The 18,264-nt window shown below is 54.5% G+C and overlaps 2 protein-coding genes across 5 annotated transcripts in view; one reads left to right on the top strand and one right to left on the bottom strand.

Annotated features, from left to right (window-relative positions):
• Positions 1–18,264, bottom strand: part of Brme1 (break repair meiotic recombinase recruitment factor 1) — a 60,053-nt gene that overhangs the window by 18,832 nt on the left and 22,957 nt on the right. For 2 of the 4 annotated variants that reach the window (XM_041663553.1, XM_041663557.1), the window contains 2 exons: positions 17,845–17,937; positions 17,178–17,563 (listed from right to left, as the gene is read on the bottom strand). The exons of 1 other annotated variant lie outside the window; for it this stretch is intronic. In XM_041663553.1, the coding sequence (XP_041519487.1) occupies positions 17,437–17,563; positions 17,845–17,937 (220 nt within the window). In that variant the 3' untranslated portion in view covers positions 17,178–17,436. Of the gene's footprint in view, positions 1–17,177; positions 17,564–17,844; positions 17,938–18,264 lie in introns of those variants that run through there. One more of the 4 variants, XM_041663556.1, reaches the window with a different exon arrangement.
• On the top strand, positions 12,396–16,005 carry Nanos3 (nanos C2HC-type zinc finger 3). Its single transcript, XM_041663558.1, is given in 2 exon segments — positions 12,396–13,044; positions 15,938–16,005. Coding segments are annotated over 2 exon segments (537 nt in total). The 5' UTR covers positions 12,396–12,575.

The raw sequence follows: 18,264 nt of genomic DNA, 5'->3' as shown, positions 1-18,264 counted from the left end.
ATTGAGGGGAAGAAGGGAATAATTTACAAAACCAAGGTTCCAACGAAGAGCAGGAAAACAGAAGCGAAAGCAGGGAGCACAACTGCAATATTTATAAGTAAATAATAACCTCAGGGGATCCCGCCCTTCAAGCAAGGTGATTGGCTGGGCTTCCCCTACACACACACACACACACACACACACACACACACACACACTAAACAGAGCCCACACCAGGGTGGTGGTGATGAACTGGGGGACTGGATCCGGGCTCACACACACTAAACAGAGCCCACTCCGGGATGGTGATGATGAACTGGGGGACTGGATCCGGGCTCACACACACTAAACAGAGCCCACTCCAGGGTGGTGGTGATGAACTGGGGGACTGGATCTGGGCTCACACACACTAAACAGAGCCCACTCCGGGATGGTGATGATGAACTGGGGGACTGGATCTGGGCTCACACACACTAAACAGAGCCCACTCCGGGATGGTGATGATGAACTGGGGGACTGGATCCGGGCTCACACACACTAAACAGAGCCCACTCCAGGGTGGTGATGATGAACTGGGGGACTGGATCCGGGCTCACACACACTAAACAGAGCCCACTCCGGGATGGTGATGATGAACTGGGGGACTGGATCCGGGCTCACACACACTAAACAGAGCCCACACCAGGGTGGTGATGATGAACTGGGGGACTGGATCCGGGCTCACACACTAAACAGTCACCTCTGAGCCAGGTCCCAGTAACCCCAACTGTTTTTTAAACTTGATATTTTTGACCAAGTGTGGTGGCACACACCTCTAATCCCAGTACTCTGGGAGGCACAGGCAGGCAGAAGTGTGTAAATTCAAGCCAGCTTGGTCTGTAGAGTTAGTTCCAGAACAGCCCAGGGCTACAACAGAGAAACTGTCTAAAACAAACGAAAAAAAACAAAACAACCAATCAAACAAGAAAGAAAGAAAGAAAGAAAGAAAATTTCCAGACAGACAGGATCTATCTAACCAAGTTTTCCAGGCTGGCCTGAAACTCACTTTTTAATCCAAACTGGCCTGAACTTTGAATCCTCCTGCCTCAGCCTCCCCTAGCAGCTGAGATTCTGAGCAGGCACTAACTTGTCTCACACGGAGTACAAGTCTTTCTGTGGAAGGTGGGATGGAGCAGTACTTAGGAAATAGGCATTAACATGAAAGGGCGTAGCTACAATAAGTCCTTGGATTCCATTCCCACCCCCACGGAAGGAAGGGAGGGAGAGAAATCCCCAAGGAAGCCAATACTGAAGTTTCCAGGGAGGGCAGGATGTGATGCCGCACCAAGGAGCCACATGAGGACAGATGGGGCTCCAAGCGTTGCTAGCTAGCCCTGTTGCACTACCCATGTGGCCACCGGGTGCTTGAAATTCCGCTACACAGCTGGATACTTGGGAGGCTGAGGCAGGAGGATCAGGAGTTAGAGGTAGGCCTAACACTTTCACAGTCAACACTTTCTCAAGAACACACACCAAAATAGTAATAAAAATGAAAATTAAAAAGTGAAACTTTAGTATTGTAGAAAGTGTAAATTTTAGTGTATATTAAATAATCTCAATATATCTGTCCGAAAAATAAAAGCTGGCCGACGCTATTGCTCAGAGGGTAAGATCATCTGCCTGATGGCATGTTTGGTCCCCAGGACCTTCGCAATGGAAGGGGACTCAGAAAAGTTGTCCTGTAACCTCCAGAGCCCCACGCTTTCTCTCCGCAGCCCAGCCCCCTCAGCCAGGGCCTCTCCGTCCCTCCTTGGTTGTTCAGTCCTCCAGACATGATCTTGAGCCTTTCCCACACTTCCTGTGCCTCCAGAGTTCTCAGAGGAGAAAGTCTCAAGCCCGCGGCTTGCCTGCCCCTCTCCCGGGGATGCAGGCAGGTTCCACATTTGTTCTGTCCGCTGGGAATTATGGATTATGAGCTCACAGATGTTCTTAGTTACACGCGAGAGGTGAAGACTGAAGGGCTGGGGCTCCAGCTCAGTGGTGGGGCTCGGCTAGCATGCATGAGACCTAGGTTCAGTCCCTGAACCAAGTCCTGAAAAGACCAAACCAAACCAAAATCCTTGACTTGGAGGAGGCCATGTATGGGTACAGAGGACACACAGAAGAGAAGGAAGGGCAGCCTGGGCTACACAGATGCTTGGGAGGAAAGCAGAGAAAGATGAAGACAAAAAGGAAGAAAAAGAAAGGAGGGTAGGGAAGGAGAAAAGAGAGTGGAGATAGCCCATTCAAGAAAGTGTTCACAGGGCTGGAGAGATGGCTCAGAGGTTAAGAGCATTGTCTGCTCTTCCAAAGGTCCTGAGTTCAATTCCCAGCAACCACATGGTGGCTCACAACCATCTGTGATGAGGTCTGGTGGCCTCTTCTGGCCTTCACGCATACACACAGACAGAATATTGTATACGTAATAAATCAATAAATATTTAAAAAAAAAAGAAAGTGTTCACAGAAGCACCATACAAAAGGGCAGTGGGTTGGTGAGAACTCAGCAGGCGGAAGCAGTTGCCACCAGGCCGTCCTGAGTCTCATCCCAGGACTCATAGAGGAAGGAGAGAAGCGCACACACACACACACACACACACACACACACACACCCCGCTGAAGACACACGCATACATATCTGCCTACACACACACATACACAAGTAACTCACTATATGACCAGGCTGGTGTCAACTCCACAGAGGTTCACCTACATCTGTCTCCAGAGCGCTGGGATGCAGAAAAAAAAAAATTAACAGCTGGGGCATTGGCACATGTGTGCAATCCCCATGTTGGGGAAGTGGAGACAAAAGGACCTCTGGGGCTCACTGGAAAGCTAGTCACGCGCAAGGGGAGCACCAGTGAAGGGGAGCGCCAGGTTTCACTGTGCTCAGAGCAAGTAAGTAGTGGTGCAGATCTTGGGTCCGAGCACCAGGGGTATACAGACCCTGGTGGAATGAACAGCTTGTGTCAAGACTGCTCACCTAGAGGCCTGGCAGGAGGCCGGAGGGAGAGGTGGGCGATGGAGGAAGTGAAGGCTGGCAGGGGCCCGGTGGACAGTGCAAAATTCTGAGCAGGTTTGGGTGGTTCAAGCGCCCCCTGGTGAACACAAAGGAACAGCTGGAGAGGGGGAGAAGACCAGGCAGGTAGCAAATGGACTTGTCCAAGAGAAATGCTATGGGGGACCTGGCCGGGGCTCAGGGAAGCAGGATTCTAGATGCATACACAGGAAACCGGAAACCGAACTTGAGAATTCGCTGCACGTTATTAAATGTTTGGCCTCTGCAGCTGAGAGGATGGTGCTGTCGTCTCTGCAGGCAGCGCAAGTGGCAGAAGCTGGCTTGAGACTTCACGGCCAGCCTCCTTCGTGTCGCCGCCTGGACCCCATGGGGAGGGGGTACAAAGAAGGCAGCTCCTTCCTTCCCGAATGACTTCTAAGTGTGCGAGCCTCATGCTTTTGAACGCCCGTGGGCTACGCCCAGAGCTGCCGACGGAGATGCTGAAGTACAGGGCGGCCACATCTGGGTCCCCAAGGAGACCCAAAGGAGGCGGGGAACCTCGCAGAGCTCAAACGGGAAGAACGGGGAGTTCTCCCCGTGCGAACAGCAGCCCGAGCACGGGCTTGCCTGTGGTTCTCATTCGTGGGCTCTTGGGGGTGGGGTGGGTGGGGGGTGGGGGTCTGACAACCGTTGCATAGACTGTTCACTTAGCTAGCAATGAGAAATCCTCTCCCAGGACAGTAACCGGTTCCGGAATGCAAAGGCGTCTGCCCAGGCCCAGTAAATAAACCACAGGAAGGGAAGCCAGACGTTCCGAGAGACGCCTCAGAATGAGTCTGGTGCAGACGTCACTTCTAGGGGTGGGATTATTTCAGAAGAGCTCTTTCAGCGTTTTAGTTGTGGGGGTGGGGGAAGCGGAGTGGGTTGTTTCCCAGATTGGGGCGGGAGGTCGAAGTAGAGTCCTCGTTTGCTGTAGGAGGAAAAGCTCACTGAAGAGCAGCCTGACCCAAAAACTGAGGCGCGCTGGAGTCTGCTGCCCCCTACAGGACACTAAACAAGCCGGCGAGCCCAACCGGGAAAAGACAGAAAAAAACACAAGACTCCCACTGTGAATGTGCCGCCTAGGGCAGAAGGCTAGCCTCTCTGTGTCCCAGTTGTCTTCTCTGCGAAGAGGACAATATCCCCTTCACTGATTTTGCTGGTTTGGCTCTGAGATGTCAGCCTTCGAAGCTCTGAGGGAAAATACAAACCACCCCAATGCTGTCTCCCAAAACTGAGTGAGTGGAATTAGCGAGGGAATGGGCGTGTATTCCAAAGCCACCCCAAAGCCACCAAAGGCATGGTAGCAATGCCTGTGACCCGAGCGTTTGAGAGTGGAGGCCGAGAATCAGAAGTTCAAGGACAGTCTTAATTTCTTGCGGGGTGGGGCACACAGAGGTGTCAACAAAGCTGACCTCATGCACGGAGGCAGCTCAGGCTGGCCTCAAATTCCACGTAGCTAAGGATGCCCTTGAGCTTCTGATCCTGTGTCCCACCGTGCTTGGTTCGTGCTGTGCTAGGATAGATCTAGCCCAGGGCTTTCTGCACGCTGGGTAAACACTCGACTAACTCACTCTAAATGCCCATTTAGGTGCTCGCACATTCCTCGCTTCCCACCCACAGACGATTTTCCTGGGCCAGCTGAGACTTGTCTTTCTAAAAGGAGGATGTCTGGAGGGGGAGCCTATCAAGGAGAAACTGAGGCAGGATTGCAGTAAGGAGTTAAAGGAAGGTAGGCAACGGCTAGGAAGACCACCAGGGCTGAAGCCCTACAAAGGTGAAGGCTTGAGTTTGAGGGGTCTCAAAGTCCTCAACCCTGGGGCTTGGGTGGGACACACACACATACACACACACACACACACACACACACACACACACACACACGAGTGTCATCTGTTGGCTCAACCCCAGGCTGATCTGACCTTCTCCAAGCAGCTGAGGCTGTGGCAGAACTATGTGTGGGTGTGTGATTCTGGAGGGGCTCTGCCAGTGCTTCCTGCCGGTGCGCTGCTGGGGGTAGCTGCCACTTTTAGAGGCTCTGGCAGACCCAGAGCCCTCCTCGACCCAGTATGTGCCTCATCCCAAAAGGAGCTTGCACAACCAGACTGCATGCACTCTTTTTGTCCCATGGTCCCAGAAACAAGTGTTAGTTCCTACCAAGAACCTGGTGGGCCTGCCCCTGTTCTGTAATCACGAAAGCTGCATGGGTATTTTGTGTTCTCAATAACTGTGTGTGCCCGCAGATTGTCTGCTGGTCTCAGTGGACATGCTCTTTGGCTTATTTGGTTTTTGTTTGTTTTGCAACATTATAGCTCAGGTTCCTTTGAAACTCACTCTAATCCAGGCTGGCTTGAAACTGCGATACTCCTGCCTCAGTTTCCTGAGTTCCGGGGTTTAGAGGTGTGGACTAGCTCACCAGCCGTGTTCTGATTTTGTGACTTCAGCTTCAGGGTTTTTTTTCTGGGCTGTGCACCCAATTATGTGTACATGGTGGGGTGTGAGCTGTGAAACTGGGCTCTGGCTGGGCATATTCAGTTCTCAGAACATTCCGTGCTGTCCCTCAGAGTGGCGTCTGCCGCTCCCAGGTATCCCTACGTGTGTGGCCGCCACCCCCTTCGTCCGGCAGGCGTACGCCCCAAGGCCCCCGCGCACCTTCTCTGTCTGTGGCCCGCGTGCCTTTGTGCGCGCGTGCTCCCGCCGCGCCTGGAGGGCTGCGTGCAGCCCGGGTCCCTGCCCGCGCCCCGAGTCCCCCGCGAGCCACAGCCTGCAGCGCGGGGGCTTGCAGGCGGCCCGGGGCGCGCACGGCCGCAGCTGGACCCACCGGCCGGCGCCGCGCGGGGGCCTCGGGGGCGCGGGCGCGTGGCCGCGGGTTCGAACCGCTCGGTGCCTTCCCGCGCGGGCGGCCAGGCGGGCTCCCGGGCCCTGGCGGAGCGGAGGGCGCTGCGGCGGCGGAGATGAGGTGAGCGCGGACCGGGGCGGGGGGCGCACCTGCCGGTCACGGCCACGGCCGAGGCCTCCATTGTTCCCGGTCGTGCGGCCCGGGACGCCGCCTGCACTGGGACACGGCTGCGAGCGCCTGGGCCGGGCCGACCGGGGCGCGGGGCCGGGGCGCTTTGTTCTCCGGGCGCGGGGCGGGAGGCCGCCTCCGGCCGCGGGCACGGACCGCATCTGCACGGTGATTGCGGGGGACAAGGTTTGCCGACTGGAACCCGCCCTCCAAAAGTGGCCGTAGAAAGGAAAGATGGCCCCGATCACTCTGCTGAGGAGCCCTAGCTTTAAAGCGGCCGGGCGCCTTTCCCAGGGACCTCGCCCCGGAGGGCATGCATGCTGGGGCTGGGGGCTGCAGAAGCCACCTCTTTGGCTAACTGGGGGCTGAGAAAGTACCCCCATCACACTTGGGTTCCCCATCTTCTTTCCACCCATCCCCCACTGCTCACAGACGCACTTGCCAAACCAAAATTAGTCTCAAGTCATCAGACAAAGTCCTAAAAGCCACACAGTGTGGCACAGACACACACTACACCATTAATAATCTTAAATCCTAAGCACATAGTCAACCGCACACTGACACCCGAACACACACTGCACAAAGGCTGGGAAAATACCCCTGCAAAGGGACAGTCACCAGTGGATAGTGGCACAACATAGAGACACACTAGTGGTGCCCATCCTCACCTGGTCACTCACATACCCAGAAGGACTAATAACCCCAGGTGCAGGATGGTCCCCTTAGTAACTTGATTTGCAAACCCACTTCCAAATAAGGAAACCCCTCATATGAGGCCAAAGCAGGTCCCAGCAGTCCTGACAGTCACCAGAACACAGGTGTGCAAGTTGACACAGATACCCACAGAGTTACCCATAGAGCCACGACTCCTTATGGAGCTGGACATGGTGGCACAGGCCTTTCCTCATAGCCCTTGGGAGGTGGGTGGGGGCTGAGGGTAGCTCAAGGCCTGCTTGGGTTACACAGTGAATCTGAGGCCAACCTGGGCAATTTAGAAGCTGTCTTTAAAAAAAAAAAAAAGTAAAAAAGTGGAGGCCAATTGTGATGGAGCAATTTTAATCCCAGCAGGAGACAGAGGCAGGCAGAGCTGAGTACTGGGCCAGCCTGTTCTATATAATGAGTTCGAGGCCAACCAGGGATTCATTGGGAGACTCTGTCTCAAACAAACAAAAAACAGACAAACCTCCACGGACATCAAAACCAACAGTCAGCCAGAGACGTGGCATTAGTGTTAAAGCAGTGCGCTAACCCGGCATGACGATAAGGCCCTGGGGTTTGGTGCCGATGTCAAAACAAAAACCACCCATGGAACTTAGACCCAGAGTCTCCTACCCTAATGCTTTCATGACACACATGAAGACATCGCTGGTTACGTGCATACGGAGAGACCCACAGAGAAAGGACGCACAGGTGGAGCCACAGATATTCAACAGTTTAATATTTTGTTGTTAAGACTGGTGGTGGCGCACACCTTTAATCCCGGCGCTCTGAAGGCAGAGGCAGGCGAATCTCGTGAGTTTGAGGTCAGCCTTGTCTACAGATCAAGTTCCGGACAGCCTGTGTTGTTTGTTAAACAGAGAAACCTTGTCTCAAAAAAACGGAAGAAAAAAAAATTTGCTGTCATTACTGAGACAGGGTCACACTATGCGGAACCTGTCTGAGCTGGAACTCACTGTAGAGAGGCCAGGCTGGCCTCAAACTCGCAGAGATCTGCTGCCTCTACCTCCTGAGTGCCGGGATACAGGTGTTCAGCACCACACCCAGCCCTTTCTCTTTTTTGCTGGTTTCTCACTAGATGATCTCAGGCTTTTATCTATAAGCACAGAGGTGATAGACAGGTCCATACCACTTGCTGAGCAGCTAGCTACTGTGTGCCAGGCAGCAACGGACTCTGGGGACACACCTATGACTCAGTGAATTCCCTGCCTTTAGTGGGGCTGGGCCTGAGGGATGCCGTCGCTGACAGACTAGAGTCACCCAGTTACTCTAGTAAAGCCCAGCCGCCCACATACACCTGCTCACACAGCGACCTGCAATTAAACTGGAGCTTGACACACCCACCTACAATAATGCTGGCATCTACACACAAACAAACCCACAGGAGGGATGTACATACATTGACACCCACACACTCGTAGCACCACCCACTATGGCGCGCACACAGACTCACCCCACCCCCCACTGAGCTCCATTAGCCCAGAGAAGCTTAGAGCAGAAAACTCCCCAGGAACCCATTAACAGGTGTGAGTTTGTAAGGACAGCCACCTTGATGCAGGCCCGAGCCCACCCTGCACCTTGAACTTCACAAGTGTCTGGAGCTCCAATGAGCCCTCATCATAGCTCCCAACCCAGGAGAAGCCAGGCCCCTCTCACCCACAGCCCTAGCTTCCCATCCAGCCAATCTGGAATTTTGGGCTTTTGGCAAATCCACTGTCCATAAGCTGGATAAGACACAGGAGCTCCTGCCTGAGTGCCTCCATTCAAAAGACCCTGGAGAAGCTTGGGTGGGAAGGGTGGGTACCTGAGAAGCCATTTGGAGGTGTAGCCAGCCTGGGCCAGGTGACCCCATAAAGATCCCCATGTGTCTTGTCACTGTACCCCAATAATGAGCCCTCTGTTTTCCAGGTTCTACCTGCTCTTCCCTTTTGCCCCATGACTTACACACAGGCATTGCACACTGAACACTGCAGACCCCAAGAGCACTCACTATACAGCAGATAGCTGACCCTTCACTAATCCTGCCCCTTGATGGTAGAGCTAGCCCCATCTGGCTGGCACTGGCATTTCACCTCAACCTGACCTCTAGGACATGAGCCAGCTGCCCAGCGTTCTAGCTGCCCACAGTGATACAGGGGCAAGGGCAGGGCCCACCTAGGTTACTCCCAGACAGACCCTCTCGCTGTGCTGCCCAGGGCACCAGGACCTGGGGTTGAGAATGGGAGGAGACAGTTTCCCACCCCCACCCTAAGGGACTTCAAAGTCAAACCTCCCGCCCAAGCACCCTAGGCCCGCAGACACGTGGCCGGAAGTATGCGATCAGCCCCCAGCCCAGGAACTCAGGGCAGGGCTGTGAGCCCCACACACCAGGGGGCATGGCTGCCAACAACCTCACGGACCGCACCGGGAAGAGAAGGGACCGACACACAGTCGCAGGAAGGGAACAGTCAGACCCAGACAGGCGACCCCGCTGACAAAGGGCAAGCAAGCGCAGACAGACACAGGGCGGGAAGCCTGCACCACGCCAGCAGACAAAGAGACAGGAGGGGGCGGGGCCTGGCGACTCCGCCCCCTCCCCCAGGCCAGACTCCCACAGGCACGCTGTCCTGCTGGGAATTCCCACAGCAAACACCTCCCGTTGTGTAAGGATAAAATCCAGAGTTCCGATGGGCGAGTAAGCAGAATGCACTTACAGAAATAAAAGAGGGGTATCTGCGAGATGACCTGAATTGCTCAGAGTGTCTTGTGTGCCGCCTGCACATCCATTTTAGCTTTCTGAAGCCCCCTAAAAACTGTTCTGAACTCGCGGCGTTCCCTTCCCCAGGGGTATAGTAGCGACCGGTACAAAGTCACTGATTGCGGCTCACCTTCCTCTGATGGATCTAGGCTCGTACCTCCTCAGAGCGGAGAGCATCCAAGGCAGGAGATCCGTCTTTCCCACGCAGGGTTTGCCCCTAGCTCCTGGCCTCAAAGGGGGGCTGCTGGCCAGGTACACGGGCCTGCCTCCGGGGTGGGAATGTGACCACTCCTGGAACTGGGCTGAGGAAGTAGCGTCAGGGCACTACCAGGTGGGAGTGCTTCCTGAGCCTCGCTGGTTTCGGGGGTCTGGTTTGGGTCTGCGGGTTGGGGTGGACCTTAGAAGGAACTGAGCTTCTAAAGGATTTCTGGGGGTGCTCTGGAAGCGCACTAAGGTGATAGACAGTGGGCCCTAACCCCTCAGGTGGTTGAGTTTGGAGGCAGATCTCAAAGGACCGGCTTGCAGGAGGGTCCTAGGGACGCTGGCAGAGGCCTGAATTGAGGGCAAGTCTGGTTGTGGTCTGGGGCTACATAAACTGGTGACCTCAGGAGATCCCTGAGGGTAACCACACCCCTCATTCAAGTGTCAGGACCTCAGGTTAGCAGTGCCAGGGATGCGGCCCAGGGCCTTTGCCCACGTGGACAGATGCTTCACCCCCCCAGCCAGAGGCCTAAGAAATCTTGTCCTGTCCTCAGACCATTTAGAAGCCTTCAGACCCAGAGTGTATGTGGGGGCGTGGGGAGGACGTGGGGGGGGAGGGGTAGAGGGCAGTGCTGCCTTCCTTTCTGAGCCCACTGCTGGGCTGCGAAGGGCAGGGCGGGAGGTGGGCTCAAGAGGAAACAAGTTTAGGGACCATGGGAAAGTAGAAAGGTCTACATTGTATTGCTGCTTTATTTATCTCACTGCCCGTGGAGGAGCAGTTACATTGTTTCAAAGGAACTTGTTTACGGCTCAGTCGCCTCTCAGACCAGAACTGGTGGCCGGCAGACTTCCAGGGTGGCTAGTAATCTCCCTCAGTGCTCTTTTGGCCTCAGCCCCGCCCCCCACGAATTAGATGGGGAATCTGCACCTCAGGACCGCTTTGGAAGGCTTTCTTTTTATCTCACTCTTTAGCAGGGGCTGGCCAGGAGCTGCAGCAGTTCTAAGCCTCAGTGTTGAGATGTCAGGGGCACTATTTTGGGTGCATCCCTTGAATAAAGTACATGAACTGAGACATTGTCGCCTCTGTTGCAGGGACCACGTTTTTAACGTTATGATTTATATTTGTGCTGTCTTCTCCAAAAAGACAGTGGATGCTGAATAACTGAGGGCTGGTTCCATGAGAGTCCAGGGGACGCTGGCTTCTCCATCACCTCTCTGGGCCTCTGCCCACTCCACTTTTCCAAGAAACTTGCCAAGGGTTTGGGGGAACATTCAACCTGTCGGTGAGTTTGGGCAGCTCAGACAAACCATCGACCGTTGAGTGGACCCCGAGGCCTGGAACTGCCGTCTACCCCATCACCATCCTGACCCTTCTAGATCTGGGAGATGCCCCAGGCAGCCTGGCATCCCCTCTCAGGCCACAGTAAAGGTCACAATCAACATTCATTGTTGTCGGTGGGTTGTGAGGAGGAGGCCAGACCCACCGGGGGATGAATGTCACTGTGGCTGGGCCATACAACAGTCCCAGGGATGAGGAGGAGGACAGGACCCCTTAGGTATCCCCAAATTCTTTAGCCTGTCACTTGCTCCCCTTGAGGAGATGGACTGGTATCTGGGATCTTGATGGACAGATTGAAATTGGGAAATAAAGTGGGGACTCAGTGGGCAGAAACCATTCCTGGAAGGGTGGATGTTTGCTCAGTGAGACTTCTGGAATGGGTGGATTGGTAGAGGGGCATGTGACAGACAGATGGGTAGGCGGGTGGATCAAACACATTTCACTTTTCGGGGCTCAGGCTGAGGCCTCCTCTCATTGCAAGCAGTGTTGGGGGTCAGAGGGCTCGCATGCGCTGGGGTACGGCCTGCCCTCCTGTGCTTGAGGGCTCTTTCCCTTTCTTCGTTTCTCCCAGACCTTTAAGCTAACTCAAGGAGGAAGTCTCCACTTTGTAAAAGGACAGACAGCAGAGGTGCTTGTTAACATATCAGAGCTGACTCCGGCTGCCAGGTTTTCCCAGTGTCCCTCTGTAGTCCCTGCCTGTTAAAGGTCCTCCTGGCTGGCATACCCTGTCACCTACCCTGAACTTCTCTAGTTAAGGGACTCTGCTGGGCCACCCTTCCCCCAGCTTTTCTGGTTCCTACATAACCCAGCCATTTTGGTTACATGCTCTTTTTTTTACCCCCTCCACCACCATTCCAGGTTCCCCTCCCCCTCTCCTCACATGACCTGGCTCAATCTGCTGGTCATGTCCCGTTTGGACTCTCCAGATGTCTCTGCCTTTGCCTGTTTTGTCCCTTTTATCTACAGTCAACCTTCTCCACCTCGCAGGGGCAGTCATGTCCTCCTTCTGTTTCTGTTTGTCGTTCATACTTCATGACTAAGTTCCCAGCCACTGAAGTGGGCATAAAAGTTTCTTAGTGAAGCCAGAGCCCTGGAACCCAGTCCTTGCCCCACCCCCTCCATGCACAGGCCCCTTCCTAAATTCTAGGATTGCTAACTCCAAGGCCACCTGGTCCCTTCTCCACCCCTGGGGAAGGAAGAGGAAAAAAATTAGTAAACCACTGTCAGTGTGTTTCGCCCTGGGGCAGAGTTCTTAGCCAGCCCCCAGCTCTTCACCTAGCTGGCCACCTCCCACAGAGAGGGGAAGCCTTGGGGGTTCAGTGGCTCCTGGTTTACCTCCAGCCCACACAAACACCTTATACCCCCTGGGCAGGTATGTAAGAAGCCCCCAGTGACAATGAGGGACCCCCCCCAGAGCCTGCCCGCTCCACCCACTCACATCCCCTCAAGGTAGAAAAGCAGCCAGAGAAGCCTGAGCTTCAGGGACTGTAGAAGCGGGAGCCAGGCAGCGATTTCCCTCAATTTGCTCCTCTGCCCAGCCATGGGGACTTTCAATCTGTGGACAGATTATCTGGGCCTAGCAAGCCTGGTTGGGGCTCTGCATGAGGAAGAAGAGCCTGATGTCAGGCTGGAGCCCAAGCCAGAGCCCAAGCCAAGCCCAGAAAGCCAGAAGGCCAGCAAGGAATCCTCAGCAGCTCCTGAACGCCTGTGCTCCTTCTGCAAGCACAATGGCGAGTCCCGTGCCATCTACCAATCCCACGTCCTGAAGGATGAGGCCGGCCGGGTGCTGTGTCCCATCTTGAGGGATTATGTGTGTCCCCAGTGTGGGGCCACTCAGGAGCATGCCCACACTCGACGCTTCTGCCCACTCACCGGCCAGGGCTACACTTCTGTCTACTGCTACACCACTCGGAATTCTGCAGGCAAAAAGCTGACCCGGCCTGACAAGGCAAAGTCACAGGATGCTGGCCACCGCCCTGGAGGAGAAACAGCAGCAGGTGTCTATGCAGGTGGTGTAGGGACTGGGTGGAGAAGGGACCCATTCTAGGCTCTCAGCTCTTTAGGGTGTTTAAGTATGTGTGGTGCCAGTATCTTGGAAGCTAAGCAGCCAGTTGTGTAGAGCTGAAAGCATTCTGCAAGTGTGGCATAGAGCATGGCTCAGGAGCGTGGGGTGCATGTTGTGTGGTGTGGAGCATGGCTCTGGAATGTGGGGTGTATGTTGCTGTATGGCATTGAGCATGGCTCAGAAGTGTGGGGTGTTACTGTGTGGTGGAGCATGGCTCAGGAGCGTGGGGTGCATGTTGCTGTGTGGTCTTTAACAAGTCACTCTCCTGCTAGGTGGTGGTGGCAGCACACACCTTTAATCCCAGCACTGGGGAGGCAGAGGCAGGTGGGTCCCTGTGAGTTCGAGGCCAGCCTGGTCTACAGAGCAAAGCTATGCAGACAAACCCTGTCTGGAAAAAGAAAACAGAAGTCATTCTCCCTCTGAGCAACCGAGGCAGATGTTCTAGGGTGTGGTGGTGAGCTCTGATTTCTACTTGGGGATCAGGAGTTGTGAAGATTGGGGGAAGCTGCTAAACCCTTCCTGAACTCAGAAATCATTTGTTCATTTGCCAAATAACACTTTCATGCCTGTTCTGCCCTGGGCGCTGGGTTAGTAGTGAATGAGGTAGACAGGAGAGTGGCATTTAAGGCAGTGCTGAACAGGGAGCAGAAGAAGGGGTCCCACTCAGAAGGACTTCCTGGAGAAGGTGACTTGTAGGAGTCTTAATTCCTTCATTTCTGGTGTAGGAGGTGGGAAGTGTAGCCCAAGCTTCTTGGAAACTATTATCATAAAGTCCGTTTGACTGAGTGTGTGCTGTGGGGTTAGAAATAGTTGGATCTTTGAGGTGGCACTTAAGGGAGTTAGGGCTCATGCATAGTGTTTAAGAGACCCCAAGTTTGCTCCGCATTCAGAAACATAAAAAGGTTGGGGTGCCATGCCAGCATAAAGACTCCTGGGTAAAGGTTGCCTGTAATGCTGAAGCACCAAGTTTGATGTCTGGGATCCGTGTGGTAGGAGAAAACATTTCCTTCAAGTGTCCTCTGACCTCCACACCATAAACACAGCAAGGAGGCTTCTCAGAAGGGGTCCAGAGCCCCATGGTTGTCATGGACCTGAAGACTCTGCTCCAAGCCAGCAGGGTGGGAATGGGGGGACAGGATGGAGAGGCTGTAGTTGGACCCCTCAGGAACTTGCTTAGTGGATCTGTGCTGTTACAGTGTGGGGCCTCCCCATCTCCCCAACAAATGCAGAACAGCACCCTCCAAGGCCAGGCCTTAGCACCTGAACCCAAAAGGTTTTGAAAGATTGAGGTGTGTGCGTGGTTTGCCTGCCCGTGGGCTTCGGAAGAGGTTGTGGGATCCCCTGGAATTGGTTATAGATGGTTAGAAGCCACTATGTGGGTTCTAGGAATTTAATCCCAGTCCTCTGGAAGAGCAGCCAACACTCTTAACTACAAAACTAGCTCTCCATGGCCCTGTTTAGTTTTAATGGTTTGCATGCTAATGGACCCTAGGGCCAGGATTTCAGAGGCAAGGGTCTAGCTATATATAGTGTGGCACCCAGTTCTTGATGTCCTGGCATTTCTTTCTTTTCTTTCCTTACTTTTTCTTCCCTCCCTCTCTTCTTTCCTTTCTTTTTTTCAAGACAGGATTTCTCTATGTAGCCCTGGCTGTCTTGGAACTCACTCTGTACACTCTGTGGACCAGGTGGGTTCCAACTCACAGAGATCTGCTTGTCTCTGCCTCTGAGTGCTGGGATTAAAAGCGTGCGCCACTACCACCCAGCTGAGATGCAGATAATTTTATTTCGTGAGTATGAATGTCTTGCCTGCATGTATGTTTGTGTACCACCTGTGAGCAGTCCTGAAGAGGTATGTGAAGCCCTGGAACCTGAATGGCAGCTGGTGGTGAGTGACTGACCACATGGGTGCTGGGAACCAGATGGGGGCCTCTGCAAAGGTGCTGGGTTTTGGTAAGCTAGCTCGCTCTTTCTGAGACAGCACTTCACTTTGTAGCTCAGGCTGTCCTGTGGTGTGCTGGGATAGCAGGTGCTTGCATGTCTAATGGCTCTGCGGGCCTCATTTCCTCTGAGGCCTCTGAGGGAAACTGAAAGTTTGTGGGTGGGAACACTCAGGTATTCTGCTGGCTGCTTCACCATGGTTTGGTTGTTGGCTGTGTGCTTGTCTCCCTGGGTAGTCTGGGAGCTCCGGGAGGGTGGCAGTGGACTGGGGTGTCTCCCTTAACCTTGCAGTGGAACTCTGGTTAGAGGTGGGTTATCTGCAGGTGAGAATCCCATTCTGTGAAGTTTTTGTTGTTGTTGTTGTTGAGACAGTCTCTCTCTGTAGCTCAGGATGGACTTGAATATGCCTCGGCCTCCCTATGCTGGAATAGACATGAACCCATGCCTGCCTGTTAAGAGTTTTATATTACTGGTCTGATGTGGAGATGGAACCCAGGGCCTTCTGCATGTGGCTCCACAGCCCTATCCCTCCCAGTGGGATCTTGAAGGGACTCAGCCCTAAGAAGCTCACGATGAGGAGTTATATGAAGATGGTGGTTTCAGAACTCTGAAGGGACAGGAATACCTTCCTGGTACTGGAGGGTGCCCTCACTAGCATGCTGCCACAGCAAGCTGAGAATTGCATTCAGAGTATAAGAAATGCAAGGTTCCATGCAGCCTGGCTGAGATACCACTTGAGTGGCATTTCTGTGCTTTGCTCTAGGTCCCAGGATGACAATCCCAGGTGTGGCCACCAGGTGGCGCAGCAGCCCGGGCAGCCCTAAGTGCCGCCATGAGTACCCTGCCCACCCACCTGAGCCACTCATTTCACATTTCTCTCCTCTGCTTTCAACCTCCAGGTTCCAAAAGTGGCAGGAAGCCCTCTGGACCTTCACCCTCGGCCTGAAGTCCCTCCACTACGGCCTAGGAGCTTGGAGTGGGGAGGGCGATGGGGTACCCTTGCCAAGGCGTGCTGGAGACTGGACCTTGCTTAGCACTGAGGCTGGCCAGTCTTGTTGGAGATCGCCAGCCTCCCTCCCCGCCCCCCAGTTCTGCTTGCGCTGTTGCAACAGCACCCAATAAATGGTGAAGAGTGGAGCCGGTCTGGGGACAAGTTGGTGTGAATCTGGCTGGCAGGGACCCCTCCACTCTACAGACCACATCATCACTCCCTATCACCTAACAAACTGCTCTTTAAATCTTGGGGTCACCTTGGGGAGCTGAATCAGAAGCAGGCACCATTAGGGCAGCTGTGAGGTGTGTAAACTCCCAGCTACCCACACTGCATACTGATAAGCAAAACAGGGGCCCCTTGCACTGAAGGCACACAGGGCTCGAGGGAAACAGGCTGGTACAAGTGCAGCTACGGGCTTGACTGCGAGATGTCCTGCGGGGTGCTGGGAAGAGCTCTGCCTGCATTCATCTAACTGGCCTGAGGCTTCACTCTCAGTCCCTGTTCTGGGGCTGAGGTCAGAACAGGAATTAGATTTCCCGGGACCCTCCTTGTTCCTGGTCTGGGGTGGGCTGGGAGCCAGGGAAGAGGAAGGTGACTGGAGAAGAAAGGGCTTCTTAGTAGCCTCGGGTCTGTGAATGGCATTGGGACAGCAGCAGCTCCTTGCATAACCCAGCATCCAGAGTCTGAGCCCAGAGCCGGGAGGGACTGTGTGGGGTTAGTCATGCCCTGCCTGTCTCATAGGGTTCCCTAGGAAGAGGCTCAGTGGGGAGGCCTGAGCCTCCTAGGCATGTACTTCAGCAAACAGGATGACTGCCCTCGACGCAGCCAGACACTGTCATGTGCAGAGGCAGGGTGAGGGAAGGCAGATGATCAGAGCTCGTTCCTAAGCAGTAGGCTGGGGTCTCACCCTGCCTGGGACCTTGTCTTTGTGCCCTCCACCTGTGTCTGGATGTGACCAGTGTGTACACAGCCATTCTCCTGGAAACCTGGGACACTGAGCTGTGGGGAGCCCCTGACCTGTGTTCTGGCTAGCCCTACACCTAGCCTTCTGCAGGTGGAGGAGACGGTAGAGTGGTCTGTGGGCAGAACATACGAGCTGGGAATGTCTCCACCACACAGCTGGGACTCACGGGCTATGACTGCACCGTTTATTCACCTCTTTCCCAAAATTAACATGGACAAAACAGGGAAAAGAACAAAGAGCACCTCTCGCCTCCCGAAACAAACGGAAAAGCAACTGCATCTCATCTCAGGATGCTCTAGAAGCTGGATGAGCACCTGTGGTAGGGCCTGCTGTCAGAGGACGTCCTGAAGCTCAGGTAGTCTCAGCCTCTGGCATACGGAGCCCAGATAAACTGACCCCCAAAGGCCTAGAGAGCTTGGGGGGGTCCAGGCTGGAACAGCCTACAGGTCCCTCCAGCCCTGATCCCCTCTAGCAAGGCTCCCCAACCCCTTTGTCAGGTAAGGCAGAGGCTTGGTTTTCCTGCGCTTGAAGGCCTCCAGTTCCCGGTGGGTACTCATAATCAGCCGGCTGTAGAAGAAAGGGAAATGAGGAGTACCAGCTGGGGCTCCCGCTGCACAGGGCCGACCCAACCACACCTGCCAGGTGGCTCCTCACAGGTGCAGGCACATCCTGCCCTTTGAACGTAAAAGCCTGAGCCCTGCAGGTCAGAGGTGACAGTAGGAATTCTACCACACAAATGTGGTGGAATGTGGCAGGACTACCAGATATCCATTCCCCCCCTCCCCGGTAGTCCTGCCTCAGTTTCTGCTTTGTTCCCTATCGTCTCTGGTGACTTGAGCTGCCCTTACTTGAGACTGGAGAGCTCCACCACGAGGCCACGCACTGTGTCTGTGGCATCTTGCATCCTGCAGGCCTCTTGGGCCCAGGTCCCCGCAGCCGGTCTGTTTGTTGGGAGGAGGAAGAAGGGAATGGCCCGAGTGCTCCGGAGTCAGCCATTCACTGGGTTTGAGGGGCTTATAATGGCCGACCCATTTCCAACTGCCCCTCCCTGCACCAAGAACATCCTCCCTCCAACCCTGCCACCACATACTGCCATGCTTGGGCTGCTGCCATGGCCTTCCTCACCAATGGGGCACCACCTGGCTATTCTCCCAGTGCCTCTGAGGATTCTGGAATATTCTTTCCCAGTTAACTTGATCATTAGATTTTAACTCCTTAGACCCCTCCCCCCCACACACACACTTTGGTTTTTCGAGACAGGGTTTCTG

The sequence above is a fragment of the Microtus oregoni genome, unplaced genomic scaffold (assembly GCF_018167655.1).
Source record: "Microtus oregoni isolate MIOR12 unplaced genomic scaffold, Mior012 000014F_ref0000157, whole genome shotgun sequence".
Taxonomy (NCBI): Eukaryota; Metazoa; Chordata; class Mammalia; order Rodentia; family Cricetidae; genus Microtus; species Microtus oregoni.
This window is presented reverse-complemented; position numbering and strand designations above follow the sequence as displayed.